At 39.5% G+C, this 23009-nt stretch overlaps 1 protein-coding gene and 2 long non-coding RNA genes across 5 annotated transcripts in view; 1 reads left to right on the forward strand and 2 right to left on the reverse strand.

The window, feature by feature from the left end:
* tsc1b (TSC complex subunit 1b) overlaps positions 1-23009 on the forward strand; it is a 33753-nt gene that overhangs the window by 5438 nt on the left and 5306 nt on the right. For 2 of the 3 annotated variants that reach the window (XM_032570148.1, XM_032570147.1), the window contains exons 6-16: positions 14-168; positions 1358-1431; positions 1519-1697; positions 13452-13576; positions 14518-14683; positions 14768-14889; positions 15301-15394; positions 16365-16472; positions 17358-17973; positions 19006-19049; positions 21913-22079. In XM_032570148.1, the coding sequence (XP_032426039.1) occupies positions 14-168; positions 1358-1431; positions 1519-1697; positions 13452-13576; positions 14518-14683; positions 14768-14889; positions 15301-15394; positions 16365-16472; positions 17358-17973; positions 19006-19049; positions 21913-22079 (1850 nt within the window). Of the gene's footprint in view, positions 1-13; positions 169-1357; positions 1432-1518; positions 1698-4180; positions 5368-13451; positions 13577-14517; positions 14684-14767; positions 14890-15300; positions 15395-16364; positions 16473-17357; positions 17974-19005; positions 19050-21912; positions 22080-23009 lie in introns of those variants that run through there. The other variant, XM_032570146.1, reaches the window with a different exon arrangement.
* On the reverse strand, positions 2277-4087 carry LOC116724689 (uncharacterized). The gene is made up of 2 exons (XR_004340244.1): positions 2843-4087; positions 2277-2332 (listed from the first exon to the last, which is right to left on the reverse strand). It is a non-coding gene; the product is annotated as an uncharacterized LOC116724689 (long non-coding RNA).
* On the reverse strand, positions 7368-9069 carry LOC116724687 (uncharacterized). Its single transcript, XR_004340243.1, has 2 exons — positions 7934-9069; positions 7368-7423 (listed from the first exon to the last, which is right to left on the reverse strand). It is a non-coding gene; the product is annotated as an uncharacterized LOC116724687 (long non-coding RNA).

Raw genomic sequence — 23009 nt, forward strand, 5'->3', positions numbered from 1 at the left:
TCCTCCCATCCAGGTCACGTTTCCGAGGTCTACCTGATCCACCTCCACGCCTCCGTCTACTCCCTCTTCCACAGGCTCTACGGAATGTATCCATGCAACTTCGTCTCCTACCTGCGCTCCCACTACAGCATGAAGGAGAACATGGAGACCTTCGAGGAGGTGGTGAAGGTGAGCTCATGACCCATGTTGCTGAAATGTGGAAAAGTCTAGCCAAATTTCACATTTTGCATGATTTTGTACTCCCACAAGACTGAACTGGCGCAGGATGGCACAGGAAGTGACCTGCGCCATCTTGGTAGGCAACTGTATTGCAAAGCATAGCTGAACCAGCAGAACGTCTACTGACGATCTTGACCAATGTGTTAGATAAAAATAAATCAACAAAATGGCTGCTGTCAGGATCGACCCATATGAGACAGAGAATGTGGATAAGCTGCCGCCGATCTCATAGTGCCTTACACTTAACTGCCTTGTGAACTTAATAAGTGCGAACAACGTGGACGAGCTTCGCCTGAAATCTATGGATGCATACAGTTAATATTTAAATGGATTTGTAAAGGACGTACAAACTCTATGTGTGAATGACAAGGTTCTGATGACTGGCAGTTGGTACATGTAACACACATGTAGGCTACATGTCAGTCTTAGCTAGCGGATAAAAGCTATATTAGCTAAGCTAATGTTGGTAGTTCTTCCGTAAATATCGCTGATATTTGTCTTAGTTTTACACAGAGGTGGGTAGAGGACTCAGGTAGTTGTAATGTCCTTATATTGTTTGTAAGTTAGGTAGGAACAAGGTGAGAGCTAGTTCTAAGCCTGTGGCTTATTTATTGTTGTCATAGCAACTCCATAGCAACTGCCATGGCAGTTAGTTACGGATACCTACCAATATGGCTGTTGGCTACAACGTTTCTGGAAGTGAGACTTTGCATGAAAACTATGAATATAACGTCACAAATCGGCAGACACTGCCTGTCACCTAGCAACCAAAGCTGAGCTCCAGCATGTTCGGTCAGCTGGTTTTACCGCTGTACAATGGCTGCTGGAAAAGACAAGTGTTTTGTTGTTGACCTAAAATCCAGAAACCACTTGCTGCATTCTAGTTGGTTGTGCAGGAGGCTCTACTAATGCTTTTTAAATATGTGAGATTGTACAGTTGCGCATCTGTTTGCAGCCATTTTCAGGTACGAGTGTAAATGTTGAATTGGGGGCGTGGCCAGCAGCAGCTTATTTAAATTTAAAGTGACCGGAAGCCCTAAAACAAATAAAATCTCATTATGTAAGACTTATGATTTCATAAGCAAAATGTAATGAAGCATAACTGGTCAGCGTTAATAATTGTGTGAAACCCTTTCAGCCAATGCTTGAACATGTTCGTATACATCCCGAGTTGGTGACGGGAACCAAGGACCACGAACTTGACCCCACCAGGTGAACCCATCCTGCTCCTCCTGGATAAAATCCTTCTTTAGTTTTATTCGTTTCTCTCTTCCTGATGGCTCTCTGCTTTCTTTCCAGGTGGAAAAAGTATGAAATCCATGATATCGTCATTGAATGTGCCAAAGTGTCCCTAGACCCAAAGGAGGCGTCCTGTGAGGAGGGCTACGCCACCATGCCTGAGAACTTTTACCCACAAGCCCACCTGCGGGCGCAGGACTCCACGTCGAGCCCCTACACAGACCTGCACAGCAGCTACGGTGAGAAAACACATTGACACGTTTTAATGCTAAATTCATCTCATATTTCTGTTTATTTCATTGCCAAAAATCAAGATATACATTTTCTCTCAAAGTTTTCACAGCCCTGTTTAGAAATTTTTTATGTATTAGGACTAGGATTGAAACGATTAATCACGATTGATCATTGGGGCCTGCCATGCAAAGCAATGGCAGGAACCTATTACTCTACACCCAATAAGGGTTTCCTTATTCTTTATTGCATGTCTGACTCACAGCTCACAGTTGGCAGAGACAATTATTTACCATAGCAACGGAACTCAGGAGGCTATTGGCTGCTGGTTAGGACTAACTATGATGGAACACTCAGTTGAAACAGATCAGGACTGAACTGACGGGCACACTTTGGCAGGCCCCGGTTAAATTTCTTCAGGAATTTTCTAGTATTATTTATTTTTCTTCCGTGATCGTTAATGCGACTCGTACCGCTGCGTGCCCAGCCACAAATGAGGTATCAAAACGTGCGGAAAATTCACGACATTGGAGCTATTATTGTGGTGGGATTCGGGGTTACCATGGCGACATAATTCACAAAAAACCTTTAACTTCAGATGTGAGCTGGTTTATTTGTCTTGATGCTCAGTGTTGCCAGCAGTCTGTAATAACAAATAAATTGCCATTAGGCTAACATATTACAGGAATAGAGGTTCAACTAATACAAACTCAAACAAAAATATCGAACGAGAAATAAACTCAACCATCAACATTTGCATGTAAATCCACAACATACACAAATAACTCAATTTACGTAAAGGTTACATCATTAGGCGCAGCCTCGGTGAAAACACGAACACAGCCCTTTGGCTCAGTTTAGCATAAGAGGCACTTTGGCGCCATCATGTGGCCAGATAAAATCACTACACAATGGCGGCAGCTGGCAGCGCATATATCTGCTGCAATAACTCAATGGAAAGTAATAACAGATGCAGCCGAAATGCAGTTACAAACAATGGGATTTAAGGTAAACCTACGAAGGCCGAGCAGGTTCAACTGAGTTCCCAGCGCTCAGAAAGCCCCACAACATCGCATACTCGGTCTCCCGTAGTTAACACACATAACAAACTGAATCTAGAATAAACAAACAGCACGCTACATGCAGTACTTACTTTCTGTCATCAACTTAACACTCGGAGCATCACTTCTCAGGACTACACCAGGAATGCGGTCTTCGCATGCTAAGAATGTAGCAAAACTGACCCGGAAGTATATTAAATTGCTCTCATGAGCGGTAGCGCAGCACTAACTGAGACTTGCGTCACTTCCTAGGGTAAGTTTGAAACCAATATTACAAAATAAAATACAAAAAATATCAGCGCCTTCTATACAGCCGCCCCCAAATGTGGCTACACATTTGCTAAACATAAAAGGCATTACTAAGTTTTGGGGGGTGTCTGGCTGCTCTTCTCAGTGTCCTTTACTTCAGCTGGTAAAACAACCAACCGAGCAACTGGTCTAGTGTAGACATGTTCACTAACTTTCACATCCGCTGATCTGATATGTCCATCATCACTACGATGAATCTTGATCACATGACCTACTGGCCATAAGGCGCGGGGCAGCTGGGGATCCACAATCATAACGATTGCATTCTGGAGAAGTCCAGGAGGATTTGATTGCCATTTGTGTCTTGTCTGTAAGCCAGGAAGGTATTCTCTGATGAACCTTGCCCAGAAGTGATCAGCAAGAATCTGTGAGTGCCGCCAACGTCTTCGACTGAGGTTTTCTCTCTCTGGGTAGACCACCTGGGGTAGGGATCCATCAGGCCGCCCCATGAGGAGACTATTTGGAGTCACAGGGTCCACGTCTGCCACATCAGTTGATACATAGCCCAAAGGCTTTGAGTTCAGTATTGATTCCACCTCCTGAAGAACCATGAGAAGTACCGCCTCCTGAAGAAGTTGGGAACCCACACAGCTTCGGAGAGCTGCCTTCACTGAACGAACTTCTCGCTCCCACACTCCGCCAAAATGTGGGGCTGCTGGGGGATTAAACTGAAACTTAATCTTCTGGGAGGCTAATTGCCCCTGCAGCGTCTCTGACATATTGGCAAAGGCTTCTCTGAGTTCCCGATCCCCTCCCTTAAAATTGGTCCCACAATCAGACCATAGCTCTGCAGGCTTTCCTCTTCTGGCAATGAATCGTCTCAGGGCCATAAGGAAAGCATGTTCAATATTATGTTATTTTAAGAAACACGTATTGATGCTGAAACACCTATTTATTGATATTTTAACAATTTAATTGGTTTTCATCAATATGTTCTGGTGCAACAGGCCCTTTATGAACATTCAGGTTTTTGATCTGGCCCAAAACAGAAATGAATTTGGATAAAAACGAGTGAATCATGGACTATTTTGAATGTAAACAAGAATAAATAGTGAGATATTTGGTGGTGGAATGATGTCACACCGCCAGCAAAGGAAGATTCTGTGATGTCACTGGCGATGCAGTCTGTGATGTCATCAACTCAGAATTGTATGTGACACAATTCTGCATATTTTTCATTGCTTGCAATATCACTGACTAGCTCAGACGTGCGCAAAGCTCTTTCCAATCGACGGTTCAAGTAATTTACGACAGATTTTGGCTAAAGGATTTGAGGTAGAAATGTTTCACCAATTTCAGAAATACCGCAACGGGATGATGGGACTCCAGGCAAGAACGGGAGTCTGGAAAAACCCCCAATGCAGCTTCGCTCCTGCACACTTGGATATTTTACACGGAGAAACCCAAAGACTGGACTCCAGTCTGGAAATGGAGAGCGCCAGATTAGAAGACCTGAGAGCTGAAAAGGACGACATGTTTTTAGAAATGTCCCAAAAGATTGCGTCCCTGCAAGACAACGAGAAACGTCTGCAGGAAGAATTGGCTCGGCTCAGACATTCATACAATGAACTGAACTCTAAATATCATAGTGAAGTTTCTGGATTACAGCAAGACGTGGAGAGATATCAGCAGGAGGCGAGACGTGAGAAAGACGCCAATGTAGAGAGGGAGAGACAGAATCTGCAGCTAGTCAACAACCTAAGAGCTGAGAAGGAAGAGCTCTTCCAAAAAATGGCAAGAAAGATAATAATTCTGCGACACAGGGACAGGCAGATGTTCCATGAACTGGATCGGGTTCATGTTTCACATGAGGAGTTAAAATGTAGACATAGAACAGACGTAATGGAGTTACAGCAGCAGATTGAGACCTACCAGCAAAAGATAAAGCAAGATCAAATGGCTCTTTTACAAAGACAAAAGGCGGAGAAGCTTATATGGGACATAAACCGATCTGCGCTGCAACAAATCGAAAAACTTCAACAGCAAGAAGAGAAATATCAGCAGGAGATCAGATGTTTGAAAAATGATTTACAAAGAGCGAAAGAGGATCTCCTGCTGCCCAACACACTGAGACCTGAGGAAAATGATATACAACAAAAAGACATCACAGATTCCCAAGATGAGGAGGACGGCTCACAGGACCAAGTGGACCCGGTTGATGGCTTAAGTCAAGAGGATTCTCCAGAGGAGAAAATGTCAGGAGAACCTTTATCAGGTTGTTCCAACGATCCGGAATCCTCAGAAGAGACAGAGATCACCCGAGAAACCGTCCTGGAGGATTTGGACAATCTGGATGCCATGCAGGACGGTAAGAAGAAAAACTCTAAAATTTCATTTTGGAAAAGAGTATGGAACATTCTGCGATGGCAGAAGCCAAAAAGAAAAACAAAACTAAAGAGTGAAGACTGTCAAGAACATGTCTAATGTTCTGGATTTTTATGATATTTAGAGAAGGAGAAAGACGAGCAAGAGAGGAAAACAGGAATCAAACTCATGGAGGTTGTAGCCTCTGTGTACGGGGCGCCAGGCCACGCTCCGTCAAATTTAAAACGTTAAAGTTTTATCTCTCATTGACAAACTAGAAAATAGATCCCTTCCCAACCCAATTGGAAAAAACGTGGGCAGCACGGTGGTGCAGCGGTTAGCGCTGCGTCTTCACAGAGACCATCTGTGTGGAGTTTGCATGTTCTCCCCGTGTTTGCGTGGGTTTTCTCCGGGTGCTCCGGTTCCCCCCACATCTCCTAAAACGTGTAGGTCAGGTCAGTTGGTCACTGCAAATTGCCCCCAAAGATTTGAAGAAACCCCAAACACATGTGCAGCTTTATTGTTAAACTTTAAAATTAATTGAATTAGCCGTACGTTAGCCCTTTTCCCTTCGCTGCTTTAGCGCCGCAGCAACACTGGGCTCAATTTTTATAGCAACGTATTGATTTAAGAGTTAAAATTTCTTCTTTTAATAGTAATGATTTCTGTTTATTTTCACTGTACTTGTGCTTTTATGGTTTGTCCTTTAGTTTACCGTTTCTACTCACTTTTTATATTAAATTGCACTGAATTGTAGCTTTTAAACTGTTTAAATCTGTATTTTAAAGAAGATTAGCAAAAGGATCATGCAGTGGCTTTTTAGTGCGACTGTGGCTCAGTGGGTAGAGTGGTCGTCTTGTGACCAGAAGGTTGTAAGTTCGATTCCAGCTGCCTCAGCAACATGTTGAGCTGCCCCGGGGCGGGGCACTTAGCGGCAAGTTGCCCCCCGACCTGCATGTCGGTGTAAATGTGTGTGTTTGTAAATGTGACTGTAGTGTGAAGCGCTTTGAGTGGTCAACATGACCAGCAAGGCTCTACACAAGTTCAGTCCATTCACCTGCTTTTCTTTGATAAATCCTGTTTTTCTTTTTATACCAAACATAAAAAAGTTGATTTAACAGGTTTGGATTCTTCAGGTTCCAGGATGTTAAATTAAGATTAGAGTTTAATCTGTACATAATATTAGATGATAATTGTAATCATAATTTAATTCTCTGAACCATAAAGAAACCCAAACTTGTTTTATCTGGTTTGTTTGTTATAAGAACAAAACAGGTTTTATAAAAACTAAAAGTTACTGTGTGATCTTTCTGTTAGTCTTTATTTAGAAATACAGATTCAAGGTAGTTTAACAAACTTAACAAAAAAGTGCAATTTAACATGAAAACCTGTAGAAAAGGGTAAAAAGAAGAACAATCCATGAAAGCATGAAAACAGAAAACTTAATCAGAAATCATTTCCATTACAGGAAGAAATCAATTCTTAGATCAATACTTTGTAATAAATATGAAGCTTTTGTGTTGTTGAGCTTATGTGTTGTCTGCTTGTATAAGAGAAGGAAAAGGGGCTTAGAAATGAATAATTCAGTTATTTTTTAACCAGTTTATAGTAAAACTGCAATAAATAAAATAAAATAATAAATAAAAATTGCCCATAGCATTGCAGGCACCTTTTGTTCTACACCCATGCTAATGTAAGCCTAAATACTTTCTGTAGCATGTGGGGTATCATTTGAATGTTGTCTGTAATTAACTTACTCCACTCAGTATATTAAACATGGCTAATAAGTAAGAAAAATAGGCAATAGCTTATTTAAGCTAAAAGGCTAATGCTAATGAGCATCTTTAATATTATTTATTTTTCTTCCGTGATCGTTAATGCGACTCGTACCGCTGCGTGCCCAGCCACAAATGAGGTATCAAAACGTGCGGAAAATTCACGACATTGGAGCTATTACTGTGGTGGGATTCGGGGTTACCATGGCGACATAATTCACAAAAAACCTTTAACTTCAGATGTGAGCTGGTTTATTTGTCTTGATGCTCAGTGTTGCCAGCAGTCTGTAATAACAAATAAATTGCCATTAGGCTAACATATTACCGGAATAGAGGTTCAACTAATACAAACTCAAACAAAAATATCGAACGAGAAATAAACTCAACCATCAACATTTGCATGTAAATCCACAACATACACAAATAACTCAATTTACGTAAAGGTTACATCATTAGGCGCAGCCTCGGTGAAAACACGAACACAGCCCTTCGGCTCAGTTTAGCATAAGAGGCACTTTGGCGCCATCATGTGGCCAGATAAAATCACTACACAATGGCGGCAGCTGGCAGCGCATATATCTGCTGCAATAACTCAATGGAAAGTAATAACAGATGCAGCCGAAATGCAGTTACAAACAATGGGATTTAAGGTAAACCTACGAAGGCCGAGCAGGTTCAACTGAGTTCCCGGCGCTCAGAGAGCCCCACAACATCGCATACTCGTTCTCCCGTAGTTAACACACATAACAAACTGAATCTAGAATAAACAAACAGCACGCTACATGCAGTACTTACTTTCTGTCATCAACTTAACACTCGGAGCATCACTTCTCAGGACTACACCAGGAATGCGGTCTTCGCATGCTAAGAATGTAGCAAAACTGACCCGGAAGTATATTAAATTGCTCTCATGAGCGGTAGCGCAGCACTAACTGAGACTTGCGTCACTTCCTAGGGTAAGTTCGAAACCAATATTACAAAATAAAATACAAAAAATATCAGCGCCTTCTATACAGCCGCCCCCAAATGTGGCTACACATTTGCTAAACATAAAAGGCATTACTAAGTTTTGGGGGGTGTCTGGCTGCTCTTCTCAGTGTCCTTTACTTCAGCTGGTAAAACAACCAACCGAGCAACTGGTCTAGTGTAGACATGTTCACTAACTTTCACATCCGCTGATCTGATATGTCCATCATCACTACGATGAATCTTGATCACATGACCTACTGGCCATAAGGCGCGGGGCAGCTGGGGATCCACAATCATAACGATTGCATTCTGGAGAAGTCCAGGAGGATTTGATTGCCATTTGTGTCTTGTCTGTAAGCCAGGAAGGTATTCTCTGATGAACCTTGCCCAGAAGTGATCAGCAAGAATCTGTGAGTGCCGCCAACGTCTTCGACTGAGGTTTTCTCTCTCTGGGTAGACCACCTGGGGTAGGTATCCATCACGCCGCCCCATGAGGAGACTATTTGGAGTCACAGGGTCCACGTCTGCCACATCAGTTGATACATAGCCCAAAGGCTTTGAGTTCAGTATTGATTCCACCTCCAGAAGAACCATGAGAAGTACCGCCTCCTGAAGAGGTTGGGAACCCACACAGCTTCGGAGAGCTGCCTTCACTGAACGAACTTCTCGCTCCCACACTCCGCCAAAATGTGGGGTTGCTGGGGGATTAAACTGAAACTTAATCTTCTGGGAGGCTAATTGCCCCTGCAGCGTCTCTGACATATTGGCAAAGGCTTCTCTGAGTTCCCGATCCCCTCCCTTAAAATTGGTCCCACAATCAGACCATAGCTCTGCAGGCTTTCCTCTTCTGGCAATGAATCGTCTCAGGGCCATAAGGAAAGCATGTTCAATATTATGTTATTTTAAGAAACACGTATTGATGCTGAAACACCTATTTATTGATATTTTAACAATTTAATTGGTTTTCATCAATATGTTCTGGCACAACAGGCCCTTTATGAACATTCAGGTTTTTGATTTGGCCCAAAACGGAAATGAGTTTGGATAAAAACCAGTGAATCATGGACTATTTTGAATGTAAACAAGAATGAATAGTGAGATATTTGGTGGTGGAATGATGTCACACCGCCAGCAAAGGAAGATTCTGTGATGTCACTGGCGATGCAGTCTGTGATGTCATCAACTCAGAATTGTATGTGACACAATTCTGCATATTTTTCATTGCTTGCAATATCACTGACTAGCTCAGACGTGCGCAAAGCTCTTTCCAATCGACGGTTCAAGTAATTTACGACAGATTTTGGCTAAAGGATTTGAGGTAGAAATGTTTCACCAATTTCAGAAATACCGCAACAGGATGATGGGACTCCAGGCAAGAACGGGAGTCTGGCAAAACCCCCAAGGCAGCTTCGCTCCTGCACACTTGGATATTTTACACAGGGAAACCCAAAGACTGGACTCCAGTCTGGAAATGGAGAGCGCCAGATTAGAAGACCTGAGAGCTGAAAAGGACGACATGTTTTTAGAAATGTCCCAAAAGATTGCGTCCCTGCAAGACAACGAGAAACGTCTGCAGGAAGAATTGGCTCGGCTCAGACATTCATACAGTGAACTGAACTCTAAATATCATAGTGAAGTTTCTGGATTACAGCAAGACGTGGAGAGATATCAGCAGGAGGCGAGACGTGAGAAAGACGCCAATGTAGAGAGAGAGAGAGAGAACCTGCAGCTTGTCAACAATCTGAGAGCTGAGAAGGAAGAGCTCTTCCAAAAAATGGCAAGAAAGATAATAATTCTGCGACACAGGGACAGGCAGATGTTCCATGAACTGGATCGGGTTCATGTTTCACATGAGGAGCTAAAATCTAGACATAGAACAGACGTAATGGAGTTACAGCAGCAGATTGAGACCTACCAGCAAAAGATAAAGCAGGATCAAATGGCTCTTTTACAAAGACAAAAGGCGGAGAAGCTTATATGGGACATAAACCGATCTGCACTGCAACAAATCGAAAAACTTCAACATCAAGAAGAGAAATATCAGCAGGAGATCAGAAGTTTGAAAAATGATTTACAAAGAGCGAAAGAGGATCTCCTGCTGCCCAACACACTGAGACCTGAAGAAGATGATTTCCCAAAACAACACATCACAGTTTCCCAAGATGAGGAGGAAGTCTCACAGGACCAAGTGGACCCGGTTGATGGCTTAAGTCAAGAGGATTCTCCAGAGGAGAAAATGTCAGGAGAAACTTTATCAGGTTGTTCCAACGATCCGGAATCCTCAGAAGAGACAGAGATCACCCGAGAAACCGTCCTGGAGGATTTGGACAATCTGGATATTAAAGCCATGCAGGACGGTAAGAAGAAAAACTCTAAAATTTCATTTTGGAAAAGAGTATGGAACACTCTGCGATGGCAGAAGCCAAACAAAAAACAAAACTAAAGAGTGAAGACTGTCAAGTACATGTCTAATGTTCTGGAGGTTCAAACTCATGGAGGTTGTAGCCTCTGTGTACGGGGCGCCAGGCCACGCTCCGTCAAATTTAAAACGTTAAAGTTTTATCTCTCATTGACAAACTAGAACATAGATCCCTTCCCAACCCAATTGGAAAAAACGTGGGCAGCACGGTGGTGCAGCGGTTAGCGCTGCGTCTTCACAGAGACCATCTGTGTGGAGTTTGCATGTTCTCCCCGTGTTTGCGTGGGTTTTCTCCGGGTGCTCCGGTTCCCCCCACATCTCCTAAAACATGTAGGTCAGGTCAGTTGGTCACTGCAAATTGCCCCCAAAGATTTGAAGAAACCCCAAACACATGTGCAGCTTTATTGTTAAACTTTAAAATTAATTAAATTAGCCGTACGTTAGCCCTTTTCCCTTCGCTGTTTTAGCGCCGTATCAACACTGGGCTCAATTTTTATAGCAACGTATTGATTTAAGAGTTAAAATTTCTTCTTTTAATAGTAATGATTTCTGTTTATTTTCACTGTACTTGTGCTTTTATGGTTTGTCCTTTAGTTTACCGTTTCTACTCACTTTTTATATTAAATTGCACTGAATTGTAGCTTTTAAACTGTTTAAATCTGTATTTTAAAGAAGATTAGCAAAAGGATCATGCAGTGGCTTTTTAGTGCGACTGTGGCTCAGTGGGTAGAGTGGTCGTCTTGTGACCGAAGGTTGTAAGTTCGATTCCAGCTTCCTCAGCAACATGTTGAGCTGCCCCGGGGCGGGGCACTTAGCGGCAAGTTGCCCTCCGACCTGCATGTCGGTGTAAATGTGTGTGTTTGTAAATGTGACTGTAGTGTGAAGCGCTTTGAGTGGTCAACATGACCAGCAAGGCTCTACACAAGTTCAGTCCATTCACCTGCTTTTCTTTGATAAATCCTGTTTTTCTTTTTATACCAAACATAAAAAAGTTGATTTAACAGGTTTGGATTCTTCAGGTTCCAGGATGTTAAATTAAGATTAGAGTTTAATCTGTACATAATATTAGATGATAATTGTAATCATAATTTAATTCTCTGAACCATAAAGAAACCCAAACTTGTTTTATCTGGTTTGTTTGTTATAAGAACAAAACAGGTTTTATAAAAAAATAAAAGTTACTGTGTGATCTTTCTGTTAGTCTTTATTTAGAAATACAGATTCAAGGTAGTTTAACAAACTTAACAAAAAAGTGCAATTTAACATGAAAACCTATAGAAAAGGTAAAAAGAAGAACAATCCATGAAAGCATGAAAACAGAAAACTTAATCAGAAATCATTTCCATTACAGGAAGAAATTAATTCATAGATCAATACTTTGTAATAAATATGAAGCTTTTGTGTTGTTGAGCCTATGTGTTGTCTGCTTGTATAAGAGAAGGAAAAGGGGCTTAGAAATGAATAATTCAGTTATTTTTTAACCAGTTTATAGTAAAACTGCAATAAATAAAATAAAATAATAAATAAAAATTGCCCATAGCATTGCAGGCACCTTTTGTTCTACACCCATGCTAATGTAAGCCTAAATACTTTCTGTAGCATGTGGGGTATCATTTGAATGTTGTCTGTAATTAACTTACTCCACTCAGTATATTAAACATGGCTAATGAGTAAGAAAAATAGGTAATAGCTTATTTAAGCTAAAAGGCTAATGCTAATGAGCATCTTTAATATTATTTATTTTTCTTCCGTGATCGTTAATGCGGCTCGTACCGCTGCGTGCCCAGCCACAAATGAGGTATCAAAACGTGCGGAAAATTCACGACATTGGAGCTATTATTGTGGTGGGATTCGGGGTTACCATGGCGACATAATTCACAAAAAAAACCCATTATAAGTCAATGGAGCAAGGAAAAGAAAAATCCTAAAAATACCATATTTTTGAGGATTTTCTGTGTCGTCAAGAATTCACGTAGAAATGCCATTCAAATTTCAATTTGTAGATACGTCCGTGATCTCTTCTAAAGTGAAGACGGCTCGTCGATACCAATTACGGTTTGTCCACAATTTGTCTCTAAGCGACCCAAAGTTTTTGATTTTTCAAAAAATGAGAGTGTAACTGACACCAACTGCCGCTCCGCTGGAGTGAGAAATGGAGGGTCATTTTGACCCCAAATCATTTTTTAACTGCCTTGCTGCGCCCTTGCATTAGCCTTTTAGCTTAAATAAGCTATTACCTATTTTTCTTACTTATTAGCCATGTTTAATATACTGAGTGGAGTAAGTTAATTACAGACAACATTCAAATGATACCCCACATGCTACAGAAAGTATTTAGGCTTACATTAGCATTTTGGCTAATTTCAACTTATGCATTCATTTTAATATACTGAATGGTGCAAGTCCATGTTAGGCAAGATGCTTGTGACTTTCCACACGCTAATGACTACTATTTAGCTAAGTTTAGCATTGATGCTAATGTTTAGCATCAGAACGCTGGGTCCAAACCGACGGGCACACTTTGGCAGGCCCCGGTTAAATTTCTTCAGGAATTTTCTAGTTTATTGAAATAATCATCAGCTAATTTAGTGATCAATTAATTGTTAACTGGAGTACACAGACTGAAAACAATGTAACTTACTGGAAAAATAACATGTTAGCAGTAATGAAGCCAAAAGTGTACAAAAAATATCCACATTTTGTATGTAAGATAAAAACATCTTTACATGTAAACATGCTTTAGCCAAAACGTAGCTTCAAAGTTTCAGCTCTACTAAAGGCATGCTATGACTTTTTGGAGTCTTTTAAGTGTAAGATTAGTTTCAGGCTAAGATTTTAGCAAGTATTGATCCCTCATTTTGTCGGCAGTAACTTTGCAGGCGCTACGTTTATGTTTACATTGGTCGCCATGTTTGTTCTCAACAGGAAGTTCCTCTTCGACGCCGTTCTCGACTCCGCGGCAGCCGCTGCCCCCGCCCCTGTCCCTGCCGCCCCTCTCAGGGACTCAGTCCTCCTCGTCCTACCGCAGCCCACAGACCTCCAGACGGCAGGTAAGATCATCCATCAGCTGGTTTAGGGCTGCACAATCAATCGATTTTCGAAAATTTAATTTTTGGAAAATCTCCTATTTATTTGGGCTTTCAACTCTGCGATGAAATGTTAGGGCCAGGCTAAGATTTTTGTTTTTTTAATTCAGAGAATAAAGTTATAGTATTACAAGAAAACAGTCAAAAAATACGAAAATAAAGTGTTATTACCAGAATAAAGTTTAAACATTTTGAGGATCAAGTCATAATTTTATGAGAACTCCTACGTGAAAAGTGATGGTATCGCTGTTATAAATTTCAGCACCTGAATCTATTTTCATCACCAGAAGTTGGAAACGATCTCAATAACTTTCATTAAAATAACTTTTTTTCTCATTTGAAAAAATTGGGAGATTTTATTTTTTTCAAATTGCCCAGCACTAGTTTGTTTTTTTTGTTGTTGTTTTGTTTTTAATGTCTTAAATAAATATGAAGAGAATTTGGGCCACTGAAAAAAGAAAAAAAAAATTCTGATTTTAATCTCAAAATTCTGACTATTTTCTTCATAAATGATTTTAAGATTCTGGCCGCTGGGAAAAAAAAAAATCTGGTTATTTATTTTCCAGAAATCTGACTTTTCTCAAAATTAAAAATTTATTTTTTGGTTCTAAAAGTGTCGTTTTTCTAAAAATTCTGATTTTAATCTCAGGATTCTAACTTTGCTCAAAATTGGAACTTTTTTTCTCAAATGTCTGGTTTTAATTTCAAAATGTTGACTTTGTTTTCAGAATTCTGATTTTAATCTGATAATTCTGATTTTAATTTCAGAATTCTGACTTTTCTTCTCAGAAAATTGAAATCAGAATTTTGAGAAAATGTCCAAATTCCTTTCTATTTTTTCCCCCTTTTTTTATTATTTTTTATCTGCGGTCCTAATAGTCCTCTGTTTGTTTGTGTTTGTGCAGAACTCAAACAGTGAACTGAACTCTTCCTGTGGGGGGAAGGACCCCCTGTGGAGCCCCTCCTCTCTGTGCGGCATGGCCACGCCCCCTTCCTCCCGGGGCATGTCGCCCAACCTGGAGCTCTCCCACAGTGCCTCACACCTTCCTAGCCGCTTCCACTGCACGTCAGGTACAGAACGAACGCCGCGCCGCAGCGCTCCACCATGTTTAACGGCGCGGCTGAATTCGTTTGTTTCCGTTTCGCTCTGAGCAGGAGGAAAAGGAACGCCGGCCTCCAGCACTCCAGCCACCTCATCCCCGCCTCCCACTCTGTCAGATGACTTCCCTGTAATCTCCTTGCCAGCCAACACGGTCCAGTCCAGTCCGCCGAGAAAAGTATGAAAACTCCCCGTCTGTTTTATTAATGGCTCTGTGGCACAAATATGCAGTCATGGCCAAAAGTTTGACAGAGATAAAAATGTTTTTGGAGCATAACTGCACTTCAATTGTTCAAAACTTTGTATTTTACAGTTTTGTTGCCCAGATGGGAACAAATTGTACATATATTTGTGCAAAAAATACACATTTAAAGAGCAAAATTTAGTGCATCTCTTTAGTGGAAACATATTTAAGTTGCATTTTATGGCTATGAAGCATTAATCTGCATCTGATAGCCACTGCTCAATAAACCGAAGCCACTATGTTCGCCACAACATTTCGTCCATCGCTGTTTAGGTTGCCATATAGGAATTAACTCGATGAAGTCCTAATAATATAACTTTTTTTTTTATTTTTTTTTTTTTTTAGGATCGTCGACCAGGAGAAACCAGCAAGCCTGGACTGGTGAGACAGGAGCATGTCAGAGAGATGGAGAAGAGTGGAGAGGGAGCTGCAAACAGAGGTTAGACACATTAAAGGTGGACCAGATCCCACAAATAAATAAAACAAGGTTAACTTTTCCAATCAGGATACACAGAAGACACTGGTAACTTGTCTGTCCCAAAATTTCTGCAAATGTGAGCAGCTTTCATTGAACTCTTGGGCTACCTTAGCTTAGCTTAGTTTAAATTTACCTTAGTGTGTCATATCTTAGCTTATCTTGTGTTAGCTTAGTTTAATTTAGCTTATTTGCACCATAGCTTACATTGTTTGTAGATTATCTTGGCTTATTTCTCTTTACATTATCTTCTTTTCACATTATCACATCTTACGTTATCTTGGCATAGCTTAGCTTATTTTTTATCTTATTGTGTTATCCTATCTAAGCTTATCTTGGTTTAGCTTAACTTAGCTTATCTTTGCCTTAGTCTACCCTGTTTGTAGCTTAGCTTAGCTTATTTCACCTTAGCTTAGCTTGTTTTTACCATATTTTGTAATATCTTAGCTTCTCTTGGTGTAGCTTGGTTTAACCTGTTTTAGCGTAGCTTATCTTTACCTTATTGTGTTGTGTCTTATCTAAGCTAATCTTGGTTAAGCAGCTTAACTTTTGCTAACTTAACTAAGCTAACCTAAGGTAGCTAGGTTAACTTAAGTCAGTTAAGCTAAGCTAAGTTAGCTTAGTTAACGTAGCTTTGTTTAGTCTTACCTTAGCTTACTTTATTTCTAGCTTATTATAACTTATTTCACCTTAGCTTATCTTTTACCTTATTGTCTTGTATCATAGCTAATTTTAGCTTAGCTTGTTTCACCTCAGCTCATTTTTACTATATCTTACCTTGACTTAGCTTAGCTTATTTCTTGCTTAGTTTAGCTTTGTTTGTACCGTACCTTATCTAAAATGAACCACAGAATCTGTGAAACCTTTTCTGTTTTCTGTAAGCGTACTCTTCAGACATCCGCCGTCCTTAAACATTTGTTTCTTTTCTTATCAGACGCAGGAAGTGCAGCGAATGTCACCATGACGCTGACGGAGCTGTCGGTTTTCGTGACGAAGCAGGAGCTGGACCTTCAGCTGAGAACGGAGAAGGAGAGAGAAGAAGGTCAGTTTGTGATGCAAAACAATGCGACCATGAAAAATCATGCAAAGTTGCATTAAAAGTGATTTTATTTACAGAGTTACACTTCATGACAACAGCCAAAAACATTCAAGAAAACTTGCAGTCATGTCTGTCTTATGCACATCCCTTCAAATAAAAAACAAAAACTAACTTTTAGCCAATAAATAGTAGCTTGTTTTAAGTCAATAATTCCTTATGATTAATTTTAAAAAGTTCTATTTCCATTGGCAGGTTATCTGACTTGTAACAAGACATTTTTCCCTTATTAGTGAAATAATCTTACTGGAACTACTACTTCTTAAATTAATATTAAGGAATTATTGACTTAAAACAAGCTAATATATATATGTTGCCAAAAAGTTACTTATAAATTAGCTTGGTCTTATTTCAGGTGCTCCAAGATAATATGAAAAATATGAATATGAATAAAAACTAAACCAAAAACATTTGGTAGGATTTAGTTTTTGCAGTGCTGGTGTGAAAACTTTTCAGCAAGATAAAGGATCTTGTTTTAAGTCAATTTTGATGAAAAAGTACAACTTCCACTTACAGATTATTAGACTTGTATCATGGGAAAAATGTCTTGTTATAACGGAACTAGAACTGGGTTGCTAGGTAACGGGCTGGGCGTGGCTGGGGTTGCTAGGCAACAGCGCAGTGGAACATTCTACCGGTGGAACCATAACTTTTTCATCATTATTGACTTTAAAAGAGCTTATATGTCCTGCTGTTACTTATAATTTAGTTTTATTTGAAGTGTACTAAGATATTTACAGTAGAAACAACTTAAAAATAAATACTTAAGCTTTTGTGGTGTGTAGTCGATTAATCAGATTAATCATGAATTTCTTTGTGTTTCTGCTGCAGCTGCCATCACAGAGGAGCTGATGAAACTCACTGAAGACAAGCAGGAGCTGCCGGGGCTGAGAGGCTACGACTCTCCTTTCTTCCACACCACTGAGACTCTGACGGGCCGCCAGACGCAGAACCCGACCTCCTCCACCAACGCCCACCCGGGCGGCCCCATCAGAGAGCCGCGCTACGCCGCATCCACTCCGGACAGAGCCGAGAACGCCTCAGGCGGCGGCGCTGGCGACAGAGCAGCAGCGTCGGATCGGTCCGCCGTGGATCGGTCCTGGTCCTTCCAGTCCGGCTTCACCCCCATCGACCACCACCTGCTCCGGAGCCCCTCCGCCCCCGACGACGACTCCTCCAAGTTTGAGATGTTCTCCCCGAGCCCGTGCGGCAAAGTGCCGGTTCCGTACGAGTCGCTGTTCGCGCTGGCCCTGCCCAGGGCCGCCTCGCTGTTCGTGGGCCAGAAGACGTCAGAGGCGGTCCACAAGGCGGCGATGGAGAGGCTGCTGCAGCGCGAGGAGGGCCTGGAGGACGGGGAGGAGGAGGGCGTGGTGTCGGCGTCGCCACTGGAGGTGTTGGATCGCCTTGTTCAGCAGGGGAGTGACGCACACGACAAAGTCCTGAAGAGGTGATGCTCAAGTTTTACGTTTAGTTTCTGGTGGGCAGCTGGGCCTAAATCAGTGAACCTCATGATGACTTAAAACAAACGCATTTATCGTTTCCCTCTCTCTTTCTACCAAAAACTGGATGATAAAAATCTTCAGTCTGGTACTTTTTTCTCACAGTTATTTATTTGTTGTTTTGTTTATTTATATTGGATATTTAAAATGTCAATATGACATTCTGGTTTTAAATGTTCATAAGCATTTAAAGCTTATTTATCGGCGCCTGACGACGTCTCCAGTAAGTTTGAGATGTTCTCCCCAAACCCGCCGGCAAAGCGCCGGTTCCGTACGAGTCGCTGTTCGACTTGTACGGAGTCGAACAGCGACTCGTACTTGTTCTTGCATTGTTCAATTCCAGAACAGTGTTTCTTGCATTGTATTACTAGAAAATGTTCTCAAAACAAAACAAAAATATTATCGTTTATCATGACAGATCTACTTCCAGAATCCACAGTCAATGGTAAACATATCACTTTATTACATCACAAAAACAACTTTCAGAAATAAAAACAAAAAATAAACACTTTGAAGACAACATGGCAGAATACATGTAATTTTTAGGTTAAAAACATGATTAACTTTATTATAGCAGAACTTAAATTGCTTGCAGTTCATTAAAATGTCTGTTCTTTGATATTTTTACTATCATTAAATATAACATCAGTTGATATAAAATTTCCAGAGTTGCATATTATGGAACAACAATTTTTTTCCTTTACATTAGTTCTAACTTTTTAATAAGATAAAAATGTGAATTTTGACTAAACGATATATATTGAAATGAATTCACAGGTTTTATGGTATAAACAATAATTCTGAAAAACAAATAGTGACATATTTTACTTCATAAAAAAATTTAAAATGAGATTTTTTTTCTCCTGTTGGCAGAAAACTGCAAAAACAGAAAATCTTACCAATTATTTTTGGTCCAGTTTCTGGTGTGTTTGTTTATTTCGTCAATGAACTTGTTTTGGTTTTGTCTTTTCCTTTCACAGATTACCTTTGCCAAGTAAGTCAGCTGACTGGACTCACTTTGGAGGTAAGGAGCTGCAAAAGGAGAACTTTTCTCTTCGATGCTCAACAGATTGTTGTTAACAGTGAACAAAAAGAAACAAATATAAAGTGAATAAACCAGGAAGTAGTTTAGCAGATTCAAAATGTTTCTGGAATTAAATCTTTTGTCAATCTGGTCATGTTGTAAGAACAGAGAGGTGCTGAAATCTTCTGGTTGGGCATCTTTTTCTTCCTTCCACTCAACTTTTGATTCATATTTTTGTCTTTAACAGTCAGCTATAGTGAACTGCATTTGCATTAACCATAAAGTTGTGCAAATTTTAGTTACAAAAATACATTTGCACGGCAATTTAAAAATAAATAACATTTTTTGATACATTTTTGATCTAGGATGGTTGTATCAAAATTTGTTGTTTTTTTTTTTTGCAAAAGTGCAACGAAAAAAAAAGACTTTTGCAACCGGATGGTCACTACTGGAGGAAATGACAAAAAAGAAGACAGGAAGTAGTTGAAGGGCATGTTTTTTTTAATGACTTATTGCGCATGTGTCAAACTCGAGGCCTGGGGGCTAAATCTGGCCCACCATAGCTGTTTGTGTGGCCCTCTAGACTCCAGACCATAAAATCAACAGATCCTAGGATTTTTTTATGCTAACACATGACTAAGTTTATTGCAAATTTTCCACAAAAATGTAAAAATGTTGGGTTTAAGTGATGCTAACTGTAGGAGTCAGCTATTTCGTACTTTTATGACAAAAAGTCACATGTAACATCATATGTCATATGCAAATATTGCAAAATTACTTTCAAATATTTCTAAATGAGTTCCATAAAATCAGTGATTTTGATTGCAAAACAGTCATAAAAACAGTTGCAAAATTCTGGAGGGACTGAACAGTGTGGACAGATGTTCAATATTATTGATAAACCACAGAGAGCTATTTATTAATATTTTATCAATACATTCTGGCACAACCGGCTCTTTAAGAGCATTCATGATCTTAATTTGGCCCAAGACGAAAGTGAGTTTGACACCTCTGACTTATTGCGTGAACAAACTTATTCACATGTGATTTTAATTGCATTTCTTGCAATTGTGTTTTTTCGACATTAGCGCAATATTGACAGGTTTTGTGCACATTTTTAATGGAAACGCTGGTATTTACTGCAAGCATGCATCACTCAAAATGTTTTTCTACTTGACATAAATCACTGAAAGTTTTTCTGTTTGAAACAAACAAAAAATTAGGATTTTTATGAGATATTCAGTAAACTTAAAGTAAAAGTTGAGTTTTTCTGGGCTCTGCAGTCAGTGAGTTATCAGAGGAGCACCAGTGATGTGTCACATGCTCCGAGACATGAGTGGTATGTTAAAGTGTTACTGAGCTGAACAGGGAGTTTTCTCTTTTCAGCTCAGGCTGATCAAAACAAAGTTCCCACAGTTCCCATGAATCCCTCCACCTCCGAAATGGAAAAGCCGACCACTTAGAGATGACTCGGCTTCTGTTGTTTGGATGCCAGACCACAAGAATCTCATTTTCTCCAGCTGCAGCCCACAACAACATGCAACTCTAATTAATCTTCTGGAATTTAATAAACCTCCCTGGTTTTCCTGATGGAAGTCATGTCATTTCTGCTGCCTTCACTGCAGGCCTGCAGGTGAGAGGATGTTTCAGGACTCACAGAGCTTTAAGGAAGTATTTCTACTGGGGCTGAAACGATTAATCGTGATTAATTGATTTTTGAAATAATATTAAACTAATTTAGTATACGATTAATTGTTAACTGGAGGATACAGACTCAAAAAAGGTCATTTGCTAAAAAAAACTTTATGTTTAGGGAGATTTTCTTTCTTTAGGTTGTGTAGAACAAGGATAAGGTTAAACGGTTAATTCGATTAATCGATTAATCAATCATTGACATAATTGTCAACTAATTTAGCAACTGATTAATCATTAACCGGAGTAGTTAATGAGAAGCAGGCCTGCAGATGAGAAACAAGATCAAGACTTACCGAGCAGAAGTATTTGGCCTGAAACGATTAATTATATTAATCGTGATTAATTGATTATTGAAATAATTGTCAACTAATTTAGTAAACTGGAGGATACAGAGTCAAGAAAGGCTATTTGCTATAATAAAGCCCCATTTATATTTACTTTTTATGCTTAGCCAGATTTGATTTCTTTAAGTTGTGTAGAACTCAGATAGAACTAAAGCAATTAATCAAATTAATCGTGATTAATTGATTATTGAAATAATTATCCACTGATTTTGTACATGTTTAATCGTTAATTGGAGTATGCAGAATCTGAAAAGGCCATTTGCTAAAAAAAAACCTTCATATTTTTCATATTTAATTGTATGGAATAACTTAGAGTCACGATTAATAATCGATTAATCGGGATTAACTAATTTAGTGACCAATAAAATGTTAACTGGAGCACACAGACTCCTAAAATGGCCATTTGGTTAAAAAAAAGAAAACCTTCATATTTAGTGTTTATGTTAGTGTCAGGCTAAGATTTTATTATTTTTCTAGAATAAAATTGTATGACAAAAATGTTCAAATAATACGAAAATAAAATGTTAATTTTACTAGAAAAAAAGTCGGAATATTAAGAGAATTGAGTAATTTTTGAAAAAATAACAAAAAAAATCTCAATAACAGTGGAAGCTGGGAGATGTTATTCTGGTAAAAATGTCTTTATTCTACAAATATTATCCTTTTCTTTTTCCATTTAAACAAAACTTCTTGTAGGGAGACGAACGACTGAGAGAAAAGTCATTTTTTCAAAAATATTTTCTGTAATTTTTAACCTCTTCTTTAGTAAAGAAGGTGATTAAAAGTGAAAATCAGAGGTGTAATTTTTGTTATCCTCCTGTCAGGCTCGGCTCCTCTGGACGAGCTCCACACGCTGCGCAGCCAGCTGCTGCTGCTGCACAACCAGCTGCTGTACGAGCGCTACAAGAGGGAGCAGCACGCCGTCCGCAACCGCCGGCTCCTCCGACGCATCATCAACGCCACGGCGCTGGAGGAGCAGAACAACGCAATGGCAAGTTTCAACTCTTTACTACTTCTTACCCGCTTTCCAAGAAACAGGCAGTTGCTAAGTTAACATAACTAAAACAGGGCAAGCAGGAGTTTATCTATCTTTCATATACGTTTTAATGTATCTTTTTGTCATGCTTGCAGATGAGTAGTGCCACTGAAAACAAACAAAAAAGGATTCTGGCTTTTTAAATTTTGAATTCTGACTTTAATCCTGTATCAATCTATGTGCTAAAATCCAAATAAATAGCCAAACATTCTAATGTGTCTATCAGTTATGATGACAGTTTATGAAATTAATCATGTTGCTGTTTATTCTTGAACCTGTATTTTATCCAGACTGAAAGTCTGTCCCAAATTCATCGAGTTCAGTTTTAAGACTAGACTTGCTCAATGGTGCGAACACTATTTTAACAATTAGAAAAGTAGGAATTTTGAAGAAGAAAAGATGAATTCTGAGAAAAATGTCCAAGTTCTGAGAAGAAAGTAAAGAATTCTATTTGAAAATGTCAAAATTCTGAGGAAAAGTTGGAATTCCAAGAAAAGAAAGTCTGAATTTTGAGTTAGTTGGAATTTTGAGTTAGTTGGAATTCTGAAACAGTTGGAATTTTTAAAAAACTGACGGAATTCTGAGAAAAAAGACGGAATTCTTAGAAGTCAAAATTCTGGTAAAAAGTCAGAAATCAGAGAAAAAAGTTGGAATTTTTAAAAAACTGTCGGTATTTTGAGAAAAAAGTTGGAATTCTGAAACTGTTGGAATTTTTAAAAAACTGTCGGAATTCTGAGAAAAAAGATGGAATTCTTCTGACTTCTTTCAGAATTCTGAAAAAAATCTGAATTCTGAGATAAAGTCAGAATTTTCAGAAAAAAAGAGATTAAAGTAAGAATATTTTTCAGTTGCACTAATCTTTATTGTTATTTTTAGCCAAGTTTA

Source organism: Xiphophorus hellerii, chromosome 8 (assembly GCF_003331165.1).
Source record: "Xiphophorus hellerii strain 12219 chromosome 8, Xiphophorus_hellerii-4.1, whole genome shotgun sequence".
Taxonomy (NCBI): domain Eukaryota; kingdom Metazoa; phylum Chordata; class Actinopteri; order Cyprinodontiformes; family Poeciliidae; genus Xiphophorus; species Xiphophorus hellerii.